Source organism: Colossoma macropomum, unplaced genomic scaffold (genome assembly GCF_904425465.1).
Source record: "Colossoma macropomum unplaced genomic scaffold, Colossoma_macropomum, whole genome shotgun sequence".
In the NCBI taxonomy this organism is placed as follows: domain Eukaryota; kingdom Metazoa; phylum Chordata; class Actinopteri; order Characiformes; family Serrasalmidae; genus Colossoma; species Colossoma macropomum.
Genome location: NW_023494805.1, coordinates 30,663,805 through 30,680,498, shown reverse-complemented (window position 1 = coordinate 30,680,498; position 16,694 = coordinate 30,663,805). Strand labels below are relative to the sequence as shown.

Below are 16,694 nucleotides of genomic sequence, written 5' to 3'. Positions count from 1 at the left end.
CTTCATCAATTGTCTTTCAACATTTATTTAACACAAAATAATAAGGTTCAGTAACATTAAATAACATGAAACAACTTCAAGTAATAGCAGAATTCTATATGTTGTTAATACCAGAATTCCTCTAGAGGTGCACTAGGGTTAATGCACTTGTGATTATTAGTGTGTGAATAGTGACTACAACAAGTTCATATTTGGATCTGGGATCAAATTAATAATCAATTCAACTAAGTTTTAAACTTTTTTCCCTGCTAATGTACCAGTGTAGTGAATACGTAGTAAATAAAACAACACTTTTTCACAACAAAAATTTAGCCTAGACTTTCATTTAAAAGCAACAAAAGCTCCAGCAGGTATTCAAATGGTAATAGGGCTTTAAACTGCTTAGTACATTTGTAATCGTAAATCACGGCGTGTAATAAGTCCGATAAGTACTAATACTCTATATGCAATAATGTATAAATAACTAGCAAAGTTTTCATCAACAATTTTCATACTACTGAAAAGTAGCGCTGTTCTTTTTCTTTAATCTCAATACATTTGGTGATTATAAAGACCAAAAGGTCAGTGAGTTTTTGTGATGACGTTAGTGCTTGTGTGACAGTCGGAAATAAGATTATCTTCGGCAAGGGGACAAAACTCAACGTTGAGACAAGTAAGAGGGTTTAATATTTCGAATGCTACTTAGCTATCTGTTTAGAAAGTAAAATGTTATTTATTATGTGATTTAAGTTACTCCAAGTTAAGTAATGGTTTAATGTGTGGAGAGTGTGTCACCTGACCTTGAACTTTTGCACACAACTGTGTATTTGGATATATTTTACTTGAATAGTTTCTGTCACCCTTAGTTAATTTAGATTGAGTCTCTTCATTCTAATCCCACTTAAACTCTAAATTGTTTTTTAACAGTTTTTTTTTAAATAACATAAAATAATAAGGTTAAATAACATTAAATAACATTAAATAACTTTAATTAATAGCAGATTTCTGTATATGTTGTTGATACCAGAATACCAAGCTACTGAAAAGTTCTTTTTTAATATTGATACATTTGGCGATTATAAAGCCCAGTAGGTCAGTGAGTTTTTGTGATGATGTTAGTGCTTGTGTGACATTCGGAAATAAGATTATCTTTGGGAAGGGGACAAAACTCAATGTTGAGACAAGTAAGCTGGCTTAATATATGGAATGCTACTTATCTATTTGTTTAGAAATTAAAATGTCATTTACTACATAGCTGAAGTTACTCCATCAGACACTTTATTTGTTACTTTATAAAGCATAAAGTGTTTAATGATATTTCTTTTGAAACTGACTTTATGAATTAGCTAATATTTTGTTTCTATTCAGGGCATTTCACTTGCTTAGACATTGCTTAAGTATTTCTCCAATGACATTAAATAATATATGAAAAGCATGATGCAGAAAGTGAGCCATACACTTTAATGTGACTACTCAATTCAGTGATTTTGAGTACTAAAGTTTTGAGTACTAAATTATATAGCCGTGCAGTACTGGAATAACAGTCAGAGAAATTGATGTATAGAAATACATAGTGTGACTGATAGCTGGAATAAGATCTACTTTGGAAGCGGGACCCGACTAACCATTGAAAAAGGTAGAAGCTTGATCACAGACATTGTTTGTGAGAATTGATTGTGAGAATTCTATTAGTCTTCAATTGTTTTATTGGCTATTGAAATTCCTTTTCTAATGGTAAAATCTAGCATTCCTTGTAAATATAGCCAAATAAAATGACTATTCAGCGCTTATGGAAGTACTCATATGCACTAGCAGGAATTAATGTAATACACTGTCATGCAGTGTGAATGAAGGTTTTGGCAAAATCATCTTTGCAGCGGGCACAAAATTAACTATTATGCAAGTAAGTTCACATTATTTACTGGGAGATGTAGATAACGCTGTTGTTGGAACAAAACCTCACATTTCCAAAATGTAAACTTTACAGGAGAAGCAAAAAATATACTTCAACTTTAATGTAAGTCAATGGAACCAGACTTTTTCCATGCCATTTTGGGAAATGGCACAATGAAAAGGCCAACAGGCATTTTTAAATTATGTCAAAAACTGAAAAACAACAAAAATGGAGATACAAGGTTTTGTTTTGACAGCAACGATAAATATCAGTGCATAGCTAAAGTGTTTGTAGCTGTACATATATTAAATGTGTTATCTGTTACCTCTACTCTAATATTGATACACTATAAAAAAAATGTTTTATCAGATTTATCAAAAAAGACCACATAGTACCAAGCAGTTAAACTCAGCTCAACTCAACTTAAGAAAACAAAAACAAAACAAACAAAAAAAACATTGGCTGAAACATTGCTAAGCAAAATAAGTAGGATAGATGAACAAAAGCAATATTTTTTACACCAATTCAAACTTCAAAAACACCCATTATAAACACCAACATAAGGAATTTAATTGATCAAACTACTAATCTTAGCATTTAGCTTTTCCTTCTATTAAATCCCTACAATGTCTGTTATGTGAAATATATAACAATATTGCTCATATGAATTCTTAATGAAACGTCATGAAATCTAAATACCTAAAGTGAAACTATTCAGATGTTTTACATATTACATAAAACAGAATGGGAGCTTAAAGATTCTAGCAAGATGATGTTTTGTTAAACAGCTGTAGGTTTTTGCGATGAGGTCAGCTATTGTGTGACTGATTTTAAAATATTTTTTGGCAAGGGGACTCGACTCAGTGTTGAATCAAGTAAGTGAAAATGTTTTTAGAGTGATTTTGTTTGTTCTTTTGTAAAATTCATAGTTTGCTAAATTCCATTATATGCAAAAAGTATTTGCATGTCCAAAATGGTAACTTTGCAGGAGAGCGAATAAACATTGTTAACTTTTAATGCAAGTTAATGTAATTTTGGACTAATTAATATAATTTTGGACCATTTCTATTAGCCCATTTTTCATGAAATGTTAAAACAAGACAGAGAAAGGGTAGCCAGACTTTTTAAATTATGTAAAGCAAAAAAAAAGATAAAAAATTCAAATATTCAGATCCAATTTTTTTTGCACAAAAGCGAAAATATATCGGTGCCAAAGTGAAATAAATAGGATATTGTTATACACACAATGGCTGTGTGACTAGTGGATATAAGATTTTCTTTGGCAGTGGGACAAAACTTATAGTACAAACAAGTAAGTTTAATAATTTTGATAAATCATGGTCTTTTTTATTGACTGTTATCACGTATTGTAAAACGATACCTGTCAATTAGTGGAAATGAGTTTATTACAATGCTTATCAGTTATTTAATGTTGACTAATGATTAGCTAATGAGCTAATAGTTTTTTATGTATTGATGTTCCCAGATTGTTCGATTTAATCATTTTAATTATGTATAACCTTTAGTTAGTTGTTTAGAATAAATCTATTCCTTCCAATCATAACTACATTATCATCTTGGAATTCTATTATACTATATAATATAAATTGTCCTACCTTTAAACTTTCTTTTATTTGAACAGCCACTTAACTCTATATTTTTCTTTGTTGTTGAAATGCCTCCTCTAGAAGTCTGCTAGGTTAATGTACTTGCTATTATTAGTGTGTGAATAGTAACTACAAGTACATTTTTGGATCTGGCATCAAATTAAACATCAATGCAAGTAAGTTACCAGTGTATTGGCATATAAAACACTGCACTTTTTCCCCACATTTCAATTACATTTTTGTAACTATTTGGATAGCTCCCTGTAGGTGCTTTGTAAATGTATATCTTGCATTTTAACACAAATATATATAAGGTGCATTGAATATATATCTATTCAATGAACCTTATTTTCACAAACACTAACTCTAGCCTTAATCTTAATCCTAAATTTAACCTCGACCCAAAATCTAATCCTAACACTCACTCTTGTCTTAAACCTAACCCTGGTTCTAATCCTAACCCTAATAATTTACACATCTATAGGCCATCTATTGGGGGCAATCCAAAATAAAGTAGGGCCCATTTTATAATACATAGCCTTGAATGAAATACAGAAAGTGGCTTTATTCAGCATCATCAAATGTTTCTCTGCTTAATACATTCCTAATTGTGAACTGTGACATGTAATTAAACTGATAGCAAAAACCTTTATGTAATGATTTTCAAATAACTAGCATAATTTTCATTTAATCATAAAATGATTGAAAAGTAGCAGTTTAATCTCATTACATTTGGTGGTTGTAACTTTAACTTTATAGGAGAGTGCAACACATTCTTAAATTTGAATGTAAGTTAATCCATTTATTCCAAGCACTTTTGGAGCATTTCTGTTTATCCATTCATGCATGAAATATTCACACAATGTAAAGGACAGCTGTCCTCAATTGATGTAGAAAAATGGGGAAAAGTTTTTTGCGGTGATATAAGGTAATAATATAAAGTAATACTGAGATGAGAAACAGAACTCATAGTTGAGGCATGTGACAGTCATAGTACTTTATTATTATACTCTGTTTCTGAAATATATGAAATATAACAGAACTTGAACAACATGTTTGAGACAAAAATCAATTACTAGCAAATATATAATATGTTATATAAACAGATAATTAGCCAGAGTTACTGCCAAGATATTATTAGTTTAATAATTTGTTGATAACATATATTTTATCACAAACATACGTGTAACTATATATTACATACGCCTTTAAATTACTATGTCCATTGATATTCTCTTTGGTGGACTAGAACCACACTTGATTTGGGTTAGTTTGAACTATGCTCAAAAACTTTTATTCAGTCTCATTTCTAACTTTTCAATTATTGTATATATGCTTAGATAGTCGATTCAGAATATAAAATCCATCTAGCTTTGTAGCCGTTAACAACATATTAATTACTTAATAATATGCAAAATTGTGTAAAACTGTGTAATGCTATGGAGACCAATACATTCATTCACTTGACATTCTGTTCAGTCAGAATCCTGGGTGCTAATTTTATACTACAACAAATCACTGTGTGACTAACAACTATGGAAAAATCATATTTGGATCTGGAACACGTTTATATGTGGAACCAAGTAAGTAAAGAATGAAGAGCAGATGAGTATCTGTCATATTGCATAAAACTAACTAACTTTATGATGTATTCAAAATCAAAGACTGTAATAGCTAATAAAACATCATAACGCGTAATTGTAAAAGTAGATAAACCAAGAACATATAATCATTTGTACTAATACTAACACTTAATGCAGTGTAAATCAATATGTAGCAAAAGGTGATAGTAAATATGAAAAACAATGCACCTATGAGGTACAAAATTAGCACAACATGACAGGTTAGCAAACATGAAGGAAACGCATAATAAATAAGACATCATACATTTTATGTACATAAACACATCATTGGCTTTTGTAATACAAAAAAAAAAAGATTTCAAATGAGAGCTTCATGTCCTTGAAACTTCCCTGTCCTGTGGCATTTTTGTGTTTAGTTTTTCTACTGTGTGAATAATAACAATAGGATAGTATTCAGCTCTGGAACAAGACTGACAATTGAAAGAAGTGAGTTGAGTTCATGACGTTTCTCGTTTTGCTTAAACTAAACTAAACTATTAAAATGCCTTTGTAACTTTTCAAAAAATTTTCAACTTTAATCTTTTCAGTGTTGTAGACTATGAATTCTTTAATCAACGGTAACTTCAGATTTAGAATGTTTTTTTAGTTATCAATGATTTGAGAAAACATGGCAATTTTCATGTTAATATATTTCCAATATATTCTTTATTCTTTATACTGTTTGCACTGTTGATTGAACCGGTGTGGTTGCAAAAATGGGAATCATTTGTAAAAGAAAGGTACAATTAACTGTATCACTAATGCAAAAATATAGATATCAAACTAAATCTGGTCTATGCAATATTCATTTGACTCTAAAATTCTCTAAAATTCAATGTCTTTGCTCTTATTTAGTATAACATTGCATAGCACCAGCATTTTCAAACCAACCTTTATATCTTTATCAAGATTAAATTCAGTTATAGATAGATTTTTGGTCTAACATTGATCATAGTAATTTAACTGTTAACCATTTATTAATATTAACCTGTAATAGTAATTTAACTATTGTAATAGCTCATCCAATTGTTTCCTATTTCTGATAAATAATGACATTTTGGGTTAAAGTCCAAACTGGTATTGTAATTTGGCATCCTGAATATTTTTCCAAGATAAACAATACAGTAGAGATACTAATTTTGAAATCGAGTCGAATATCGAATATTTATTATATTAGATCGAATATTTATTATATTAGAATTATGGAAGTAAAAGAGCAATACATTCATCTTTTCTACTGGGGGATAGGCAGAATACCTTATTGTTAAGAGGTCAGTAACTGTGTGACTCAAAATACACAGAAAGTTATATTTGGGAAAGGCACTCGACTTACTGTGCAGTCAAGTAAGGTCATTTTGTTTTTTTTTGTGATCAGTTAATATTACAGATTTATGTATTTTCTTTCATGCAAAGATACAGCTTCAGTATTTTTATTAAAATGTTTTATGCATACCATATCATAGTATTCATTTAATATATACTAAAGACAGATTTTAGAAAATATTGATATTTATATATGTATAATGATGCATAAATGTGTATTTCTGCAAAATAGTAAGTAATACACAAATAAGGCAACAACTTTTAAATATAAAATTCACATATGCAAAGTTACTTGCTTGTTTTTGTGAGGAGGTCAGTAGCTATGTGACTCAAAATCAAAACAAAGTGATATTTGGGAAGGGCACCCAGCTGACAGTGGTGTCAAGTAAGTTCAGTCTAGTTTTACTTTTTGTTAAAAAAAACAGCAATTAAATAAAAATGCAGTTTTAACTTAAATAAGTTAGCTTCAGGGTTAGTTAAGTAGCAGGTACATTAATGTTAGAATGTTAGAATGATGGACAATTATGTAAACAAGTGGAAAAAATAAATTCAGATAAAAATATGGATATTTTACATATATTTCTACGACAAAGTCAGAAAATTAAACTACACATAAATTTATATGGGCAGGTGTATTATTCAAAGTTCTAATAAAAAATCAAAAATACATAAAACATAAAATCGAATTATTTAAGAGAAACATAAAATCGAAGTTATAAAATAGACAGCATGAGACAAATATTCTAAAAAATACATAAAATTACATAAAATTATGATGTAGTTTGACTTCGGGTTTTTGTAGAAAGTAAATGTACTGTGTGAATGACTACAATAAGTTAATATTTGGATCTGGCATGAGAGTCACAATCATGAACAGTAAGCAGAATTTACATTTCACTCCAACATTATCTAGAACTACTATCATAATGAGTTAATATTGAATTTTTTCTTTATAAAGTTTATAAATTTGTTATTGTCTTTAAATGCTCAGTATACATTGTGCCAATGTATGAGTACCACTTTCGGAAATGTTACAGAACAATATAACTCTTTTCAGCTAATGTTTAGCTATACTTTGTGAAAAGAGATGAAAATTCATGTAAAAAAAAAAATAAATAAATCACTGTAGTTATATGACCATAACTTTCTTGGTTAGTTTTATTCATCTTTGACAGTTATTCAATGGCGATTAAAAATTTGGGTAAAAAATGTAGTATTTATCTTCAAATTATTTCAGATAATTTGAAATTTCAACAAAATTCAAGATTTTGGTTGTTGCACATCACAGCAGAAACTATAAATTCATCGAGGACTATTACAGCTAATGATGCATAAATTGAAATGTCTTTGAAAATATGAAATATTTTTGTAATAAAGTCATTCAACAGTTACAGTTTTGTACTACAAACGTTTAAGAGCTTAAAATCAGATTTCAAAAACTTTTTTTCTAAAAACCTGCATAAAACACATTTCAAAATACTTAAAAGGCAAGAACTTTTAATTTGTTTTTAAAGCAACATTGAAAACTATTCCTTTATCTATGTCTAACAGTGAATACGTGTTTTTGTGGCTAGCCTTCAGTCTGTGTGACTGGAAACCAAAAGATCATTTTTGGAAAAGGGACCAAATTAACTGTGCAATCAAGTAAGCTTGTTTAAGCTGGTAATTTTGTCGATTTGTACATATTTGTATACAAACAGATTTTATGGGAAGCATATTGTTTTAAATATAAGTATTGACAACCATATATATATTAAAAATACGGTTAAAAGACCAGCAGCAGGGGATCCAGACAAAAAACATTAATTAATGGTAAAATTATCTTTTCTCAATGATGGTAAAATCTGTAATATAAGAGTCACTTAATTTCTTAGAAATTCTGCCTTTTACTGTAAATTAATAGTGTCACTAGTTCAACTAGTTATTCTGACATAATAATAAGAGTTATATTTACCATTAAAATAAATGCAAATGTTGGTGATAATTTGTGAATTTACATACTATTTCTGTAAATTAACCACATCAGTGTTAAAATGCTTACAAAAATATACATATATGGTTTATTTACATGTTAACCTTTTCTTTTTTTTGAAAAAAACTGACTCTGACCATTAAATTGTACACCACTTTAACATTGTAAATATATATTGTTATGTTCTTTACTGCTTACTAAAATAATTTTACATCATTCAATATCAGTTGTGCTCATAAAAATGAAAATGTCAGTTGCTTATTTAGTTTAAAATATGTCAGGAACCATTATGTTCATTAGAAAACAATGCAAAATAAAAGTCTACAATGTTTATTATCATTCGTCAATATTATCAAAGTTTTAACTTCTTAGTTTAGTACATACACTGTATCTACTTTAAGTTGTTATGTAATATAATGAAAATACAGATACAAACCAAGTATTGTAATAAAAAAAATTTCTAGCTTCAGCACATCTTATCAGTATCAGAGAATTACAAACAGTTTTTGTGTCTCAAAAACACACTGTGTGAGACGCTAAGGAGCTTCCAAAAGTAATAGCACACTGCCTATTCAGGTAATAATATTTACCAAAACTAATAATATCAGTGTTGCAGTACGTGGAAAACAGTAATAGGTAACACATGACAGACTTGTATGCATTAAAAATATTTACATATAAAGGTCTAGTATGTTACTAATTATGCATCAATATAGTAATTATATTAATGAACTAAAATGAATAGGCTATGCAGGTTATTGTTCTTTCATATTACTTGTACTTTTACTTATTACTTGTACTTTCACTTATTACTTATTCACTTATTACTTGTATTTCAGTGCAAATGGAGGTACTAGTATCTTTTAAATCAAATTTGCTACTAGAAGTTCATTGTGCTATTTATTTTATCAATGTTTTGTGGGTTACTAACAAATTTTGTTAATCCAAATAAGACATTTTGTAAAATGCTTGAATAGGTTTTGAGTGTCTTTGTCATCAATTCATTGGTGTCAGAATTGGGCTGGAATAAGTGTGTTCCTCATCAACCATATCTTGGCTAGGATTGAGCAAGTTTGACATCCCAGTGTGAAACCTCTTAATGTGCTTCGTAAACCATGTTTCTGTCGGTCTTATGCAGCAGCATAATACATGAGTTCATGTACTATTTCTTATAGAGAAGCAAAAATATAATGGAAATGATTTGTTCTTGTTTTAACAGAGCATGAAGAGCCTCCTCAGTATTACAAGTTTAAGGATGATAACATTTGTCTGGCCACTGGCTTCACAAAAAAAAGTGGCACCGATGACTCTTTGGATGGTCCAGAACCTGTCCTGTTTTCCAAAGAGTCATACTACAGCAGGGTTTCAACAAATTATACAAAATGCGAAGAGCGTAAGTATTTATAAATACTCATACAAAGCATCCTAAACTACAGTAACAACAATGATACTACACAACATTTTTATTTCTCCTAAATGGAGAGCGCAACAAATTCATTCATGTGACCTATGGTTGTTAATTTTTAACATGCTTTTCATTTATACAATAAGTTGTACCAGGAAACTAATTTTATTTGTTTATTTTCCAGCAACAGCACCATGCACTGAAGAGGACTTAGATGTAGAGTTTGATGGCAGTAAGTAGTTTAAATTTTCTGTATATACCTCTGTTTGTATTTGTCCATCTGTTATGGGTTAATCATTCAAACCAAAACGTCACCTACACTGAGTTGCTAGTTCATTAGGTGCACCTAAACTCATAGACCACTTTATTAGGTACACCTACCATACAGGTTCACTTTGCAAGTTTACAATTACTGACTGTTGCCCATCTTTTTTTGCACAATTTATCATCCCTCCTCTACCCATCAGGCACATGCTCAGATAGATCCCAGCGGGTGGGCTTGAACCCTCAGACTGTACAAAGGTCCTCGGTCTGTGTGTATAAAAATAACTTTTTATGGCCATTTTTCAAGATTCATTTCGCCAAGCTTCAGTTCAGCCTCAACCTGGGAATAAAACTTGTGGGTCAGTTGGGGTTCCACAAACTCCATTGCTCTTGGGCGCCCCTCTCTGGTGCAGTACTGACCGCCAATCCACCTCAATAACTAGGCCTTTTCACATGGATGTATATATCAATACAGATCAACATGATAAATAATCTCTTTGCGAAAGCAAAAAATTGCACAATGTGGCTATTTTGATTCCAAATTCCAAATGAAATGTAAGCAGCAAAGTGCGCTAGTATCTTTCTCAGCTAAGTTTGTGTTATAAAAAAACTTGAGATTTATGGCTATGTGGAGCTTTTAAATGCTCATAACTCATTGGTTCATAGCTATTAAGCAGTATAGCGGGCAACATTACAGCCCTGTATGCGGGTGATTGGGGTTTGAATCCCTGCTTGGGTAATGTTTTTACAAATTAAACTCAGTTTAATACACAATACACAAAATATCTGTGTACGAGTCTGCAGTCCATCAATACTCTTATCAGATACTCTTTTAGAGATGGATCATTCCCAGCACAGCAGTGGCACTGACAAGGTTGGCCAGTTTACAACTTTGGTTGACCAATAAAGTTCTATTCTATTCTATTGTGTCTAGTATCAGTTTGTCAGTCAGTGTGACCTATGTGTGTTAGTGTACCTTATAAAATGAGCAGTAAGTGTAGATGCAAAGTAGGTATACTGAATAAACTGGCAACTCATTTTATATTTAATTATTAACTATTTATCTGTTTTTCAAAATATGCTATTTGTAACATTGTTTTTAATGTTTCTGCTCTGCAGATGCGAAGACCAACTTCTTGACATTGAGCATATTTTGGCTGAGGGTTCTCTTCTTGAAGACCATCGCATTCAACATCCTGATGACTCTGAAAGTGTGGATGAGCTAAAGAGCTAAAGTGAGTTCAATGATTAGTATTGTTTGAAGAGATTTTTTTCTGGTTTACATTAAAATAACAGCTGTATGACTTTCCCTTACTCACAAAATGAATTCTATGGGCCAAATATCCCAAACCACTGCATTAGCTGCAGAAAGACTCTTGAAGTGTTAATGCAACAGTCTGCACACGAGTTCCTCCATAAGTCATAAAATAATCCTTAATTATCTTGAAAATGAGAGAGATCCCAAACAAATGACAAATTTCACCACTATTTTGTGAAAAATTGCCTCCACACTACATGATTGGCGCAAACTACAGAACTACACACTTTCAAGTTATGCTCATCAACCAACTTGCATGTGCGTTGATAAGAATATAATACATTTACAATACAAGTATTGTGCTAACATAATAAGGATAAAGGGGGGTGTTTATATGCTTTAGAACAATGGATTACAACTATGAATTATGATCATGCTACTGGAATCTACATCAGTTCTGTAAGTGTGGAGTAAAATTACACTATATATAAGTTCAAGCATTTTATTTCAGTATATATACTGCAAACCAATTGGTAAAAAAAAAATAACTGCCTACATAGAGTTAAACTTTGTGTTTGATGTTGAGGCCATGTGACCTGATCCAACCCGTAGGCAGTATACTGAGTGATTTTGTTAGTTCTTACATGTGAAATGTTGAATATTCTGAGTACACATTCAACATTTGAGTGTGATGCTTTTCTGAGTAGAGGGAAAAAGTCTCAAGGTGATAACGGTTGCAATGACTGGTAAATGTTTTCAGAAAATAGTCATGAAAGCTGCAGAAACACCGCCTCTTGTTTTTGTGGGGATTTCCACCAGACCGGATGCTCTCAAACCTGTTACAAAACCCTTTACAAGTAGATCATTTTTACCACACTCTAGTAGAAGCTCAAAAACAACTTGAGTAGAAGTACAAAGTGGTTTAGATGCAAACAAAGTCATTCAGAGAGGTTTGATGAGAAATGCTCCATTCTAAAGAAACTTATTGAGTCAGAACTGTTCACAGCAGTGGTGATAGGAACCCAACGTCTGAAGCACTTAATGCCTCTAAAAACTACATCATGGAGTTTAATTACACAAAATGGTCATGAATATGCTGCGTGAGGCCTGAAACATTGTTTTGGCGATAGTTTTGAGATAAGACTTTGTACGTGCTCAGTGCTATGAGGCAAAATAGTACCAGAGGAAAAACTATATTTTCAGATTGACCACTATTTTACCATGATCAGCATTACAAATAAAACGCAGAAGACATTTTGGATAGTAAATAAAAGGGCTAGATTTGCGTTGTTGCCATGGCGACCCCTGGTTCCTATCACCACCACTGTAAAGAACTGACTCGGTAAGTGTCTCTGCAATGCACATTTCACAACAAAACACAAAACAGTGGCTATTGACATTTTATTTACATCACGTACGTCAGAAGAGGAGCTGAAGTTTGTTAGCCACTAAAATTCCAGGCTTATTGTATATTATGGCTTATTAGTCTGTAACTACAGGGACTTCAATGCAAACTGGCTGAGCTATTCTTAGGGTATAGAAGTGTGTAATAAAACTTTGGGCCTGCTGGTGGGCCCTGGCCAACTAAGAGGATAAAAGAAAATTAGAAACCTTTAAATATGTGAGTAATGACATAACCATATAATATTTAACTCAAGATATTAATTAGGAACTGTAATGTCAATGTAATATGTTGAGAGATTTTGAGATGTTGAGATACTTAAGAGAAACAAACTAGAGATATTTAAAGTTATACTTCACCTACAACATATGCTGGATGACATTTCACAGCACTCGACGCATTAATGACTGACAATTACATTGAAGTAGAGCCATTTTTGGTAGAAATCAATGATATCGGCTGTTCTGGTTGATAGACACTGATTCTTTCTTGGGGCTGACATGGCTAGACTGTAAGTGAGAGCATAGTTGATTCAGCTCAAGCCTCGCATGCTTTGCTTCAGGTTTGCTTTTGCAGAGAAAAAACACTGAGCAACAGCACATTGTGTGGATTCTGTGGTTGCTAATGCTGTGCATACACTTTAGACCATACTAGCAGATGTGACTTTGTTGTCTGTTTAATAAGATTTTGCTTGAAATATTAACATATCCCTCCATTTATTTTGCAGATCCAACAAGCAAGGATACCAGATCTGGATTGGATCATGTCTACTGGCCTTGACCCTAAAGAAGAGGCTCGCTTTGCCACACCAAGACCATGAAAGCCATCAGTAGACGCATACTCACAACATACAACCTTCTCAGCTGTATTATACTGCAGTTATTTCTGAAAATGCTTTGATTTGAATCCATCTTCTCCATTGTGATTATGCAGACTTTCATTTTTCTTTGAAATTCATATTCTGTATTATTATCACATTAAGTTTCAATGGCTGGTATTACAAAAACATATGTTTCTATCTTTTTTTTTTCTTTTTTACATATATTGTAACACAGTTTATACACACAGTTAGTACACATTTTATAGTCTTCTATAGTTTTTGCATACCTTTTCTCAGTTGCTGATTTTGTAATCGTGTTAGTTAGTTAACTTTAACCAATTGTTAACAGTGACCGTCCTATTTGAATGTATGCTTCCTGTTAATTGAGGGCGTAGTATGTAATCTTTGAACATATTCCTTATATACGTGTTGCCTTGAATTCAAATATGCTATGTTGCAGAAAATAATAAAAATAAAAAAACTGAATTTATTACTGTGTTCAGCTGGCTTATTTGTTTTAAGTAATTATAGTTGCAATTCTTTCATAAGTGTATGAGTACCTGCATTGTGGTAACATTTACAAATAAATACTTGGATACAAAACACAATATAATATATATGAACATTTGAAGCCAAGCAGACTGGAGGCAAAGCAACCTGGTTAAGCCGTACAGACTAATCTGAATGCACTTAGATTAATAATCCTTAATATACACAAGACAAGACTACACTACAGTCCAAACATGATAATATTTGAATTGGAACATGTTTTCACTGTCCAAAAACGACATGTATCTCCTTTTTTGTTGATTTTTGTATTTGTACATCATTTCACAGCTGTCCTTCATATTGTGGAAAAGTTTTATGGTAAATGAACCAATAGAAATCCTCCAAAATCACTCGAAATAAAACCTCTTTACACTGACTTACGTTAAAAGTTAAAAACTTTTTGAGAGATGTTTCTCTTTGGACAGCGGCGATATTTAAAACTACATCACCGATATGCTTTCAGTCTCTAACGAGATGCTCTGATACTCTAACCACTAACGATGAAGTATTTGGGTGAGCGAGATGTGGGAGGGGCTTATGCTCTGCACACACCTACGTTTTAATTTTCTTTTAGAAATTATTTATAAAGTCTAGGGGTTTACAACTTTTGGGACTTAATTTGTTTAAGGGCAGGCATGGCAGGCATGTCTATCTAAAAAGTTCTATCTAAAAACTTTTCTTCATTTGAGCAGAACCAATGTGTATAATTAGACCCCAGAAAAACTGAGATGAAATATCAAAAAAACAACTTGAACCTTGACATCTGAATCAAAAATATATGTGTCATTATATCTCTAATATGGGAATGAAATGACTTTCTCTGTTGCCGTTTCCATTGCTTTCAATAAGAAATGATATGCTGACATTACAGGGTATAATTACCAGCAGAGATTAAATCAATTCAGACTGGATTCCCTGTTTGGGTGTTTAGTGTAACATCTTCTATTGCTGAATGTATGGGCTACAATACCAACCCACTTCACAGCTGACCTTCATGCATAGAAATGGAAAACACAGCAAGTCTGAAGGATCATCAGCATCAGTACTAGAGTTTACAGGAGTCCAGAGGTCATGTTATAATTTTCTGGACTGTTATCTTAAGATTATGAATTATTTGTCTTGCCATCTCATGACAACAAATGCTATTTTCTCAAGATAACTAATCTTGATAGACTTGAGACTATTTGAAAAATAACAAAATAAACGCTTGTTGTTAATTTTCTAGATTGTTATCTTGAGATCATTACTCAATTGTTTTTGTGATAACTACTGCAGGGCCTCTCAGGACTTCCATGTATAGATTATAAGGGCATAAATTTGGGTTGAACACTTTTTTTTGTGTATGTGTGTGTGTGTGTGTGTGGGTTATTTCAATACTTTTTTAAAATTAGACTACCCTTTATAAAGCGTTTATGGCTGGTTTAAAATGTTTTTATTAATTGTTATTAATTAGTTCATACATCCCTTAAAAACCATTAACAAGCAGTTACAATGCATGAACAAAAAGGGTGGCCTGTTGTTCGCCTAATAGTTAACACACATCTACTAATCTATGCTGCGAAGAAAGCTCAGATGTTGCTGGGTACTGATTTTATTTTGTCTTTTTCATCAGTCTGCGTTAAACCTGTCAGCTTCATCACATATTCATATTCATCAGATATAACAAGCTCACTTTTGCCCTTTATTATGTGTTATAACAGTTTATTCATGCTTTTTAGGGTGTTTATGACCTAAGTATTACTAATTTAGAAATTAATTTTAAATCACTCATAAACCCTTTATAAGGGTAGTCTTATTCTAAAGTGGTACCATTATTTCCACAGGTTTGATAGTGATATGTTGATATAATTTATATGTAGATATAATTTACTAAAATATCCCATTTTGATGTTTTGCAATTCAGAACAAACTTTTTACTTTATCTAAATATTACGTTCATTAAAAAGTTATGGTGTTCTTTTTTTATGTGTAACAGAAGCAAAACAAGGCTAAAGAGCACAATCAATGAAAAACCAACTGTGTGTTTCTACAAGCACCTCTGCCTAACATCTTGCCTCACTCCCTGCCTATAATTATAGCTGTTCTAACCCCATGTCTGTTAGCCTTAGCCTCTTGCATCTCCCTCCTTTCTTTTTTGATGCCTACCATAAGAACACAAATGCATATTTGAACATGATTCCAGAGCTAACATCACTCTTGATCCCTAATAGTTTTAATACCTTGAAGCATATCATTTTAGCTATTAGGACCTGGACTGTAGAAGCAAAGTTATATAGGTCAGCTAAAATAATAGTGTTGAGTAACTTAGTTTGCCATCAGGCAAATTTTTACTCTGCTCTCAAAACAAAACTGAGGATAACTGAGGAAAAATTATATTACAGCTGATCAGCTCAGCTAGATTTAAATCCACTTTCATTTGATAGCTAGCACAGTGCTAGCAACCACAATCACAGATAATGTTAATGTAACACATTAGTCTCAGTCTCAGACAAAGAAATATGTACTGTCTATACAGTCTCTTGTTGTATAGGCTACTGCACTTAAATGTCCTTTTTATGCATTAATATGTCAAAATTAACACATTAAAAGGCATAACATC

General features: G+C 31.7%; 1 gene segment (V, D, J or C); it reads left to right on the top strand.

The window, feature by feature from the left end:
- Positions 1–14,036, top strand: part of LOC118826189 — a 91,146-nt gene extending 77,110 nt beyond the window's left edge. The window contains 4 exon segments of the C gene segment in view: positions 9,617–9,790; positions 9,987–10,034; positions 11,186–11,301; positions 13,454–14,036. Coding sequence covers positions 9,617–9,790; positions 9,987–10,034; positions 11,186–11,292 — 329 coding nt within the window.
- Positions 14,037–16,694: the final 2,658 nt, after the last annotated feature.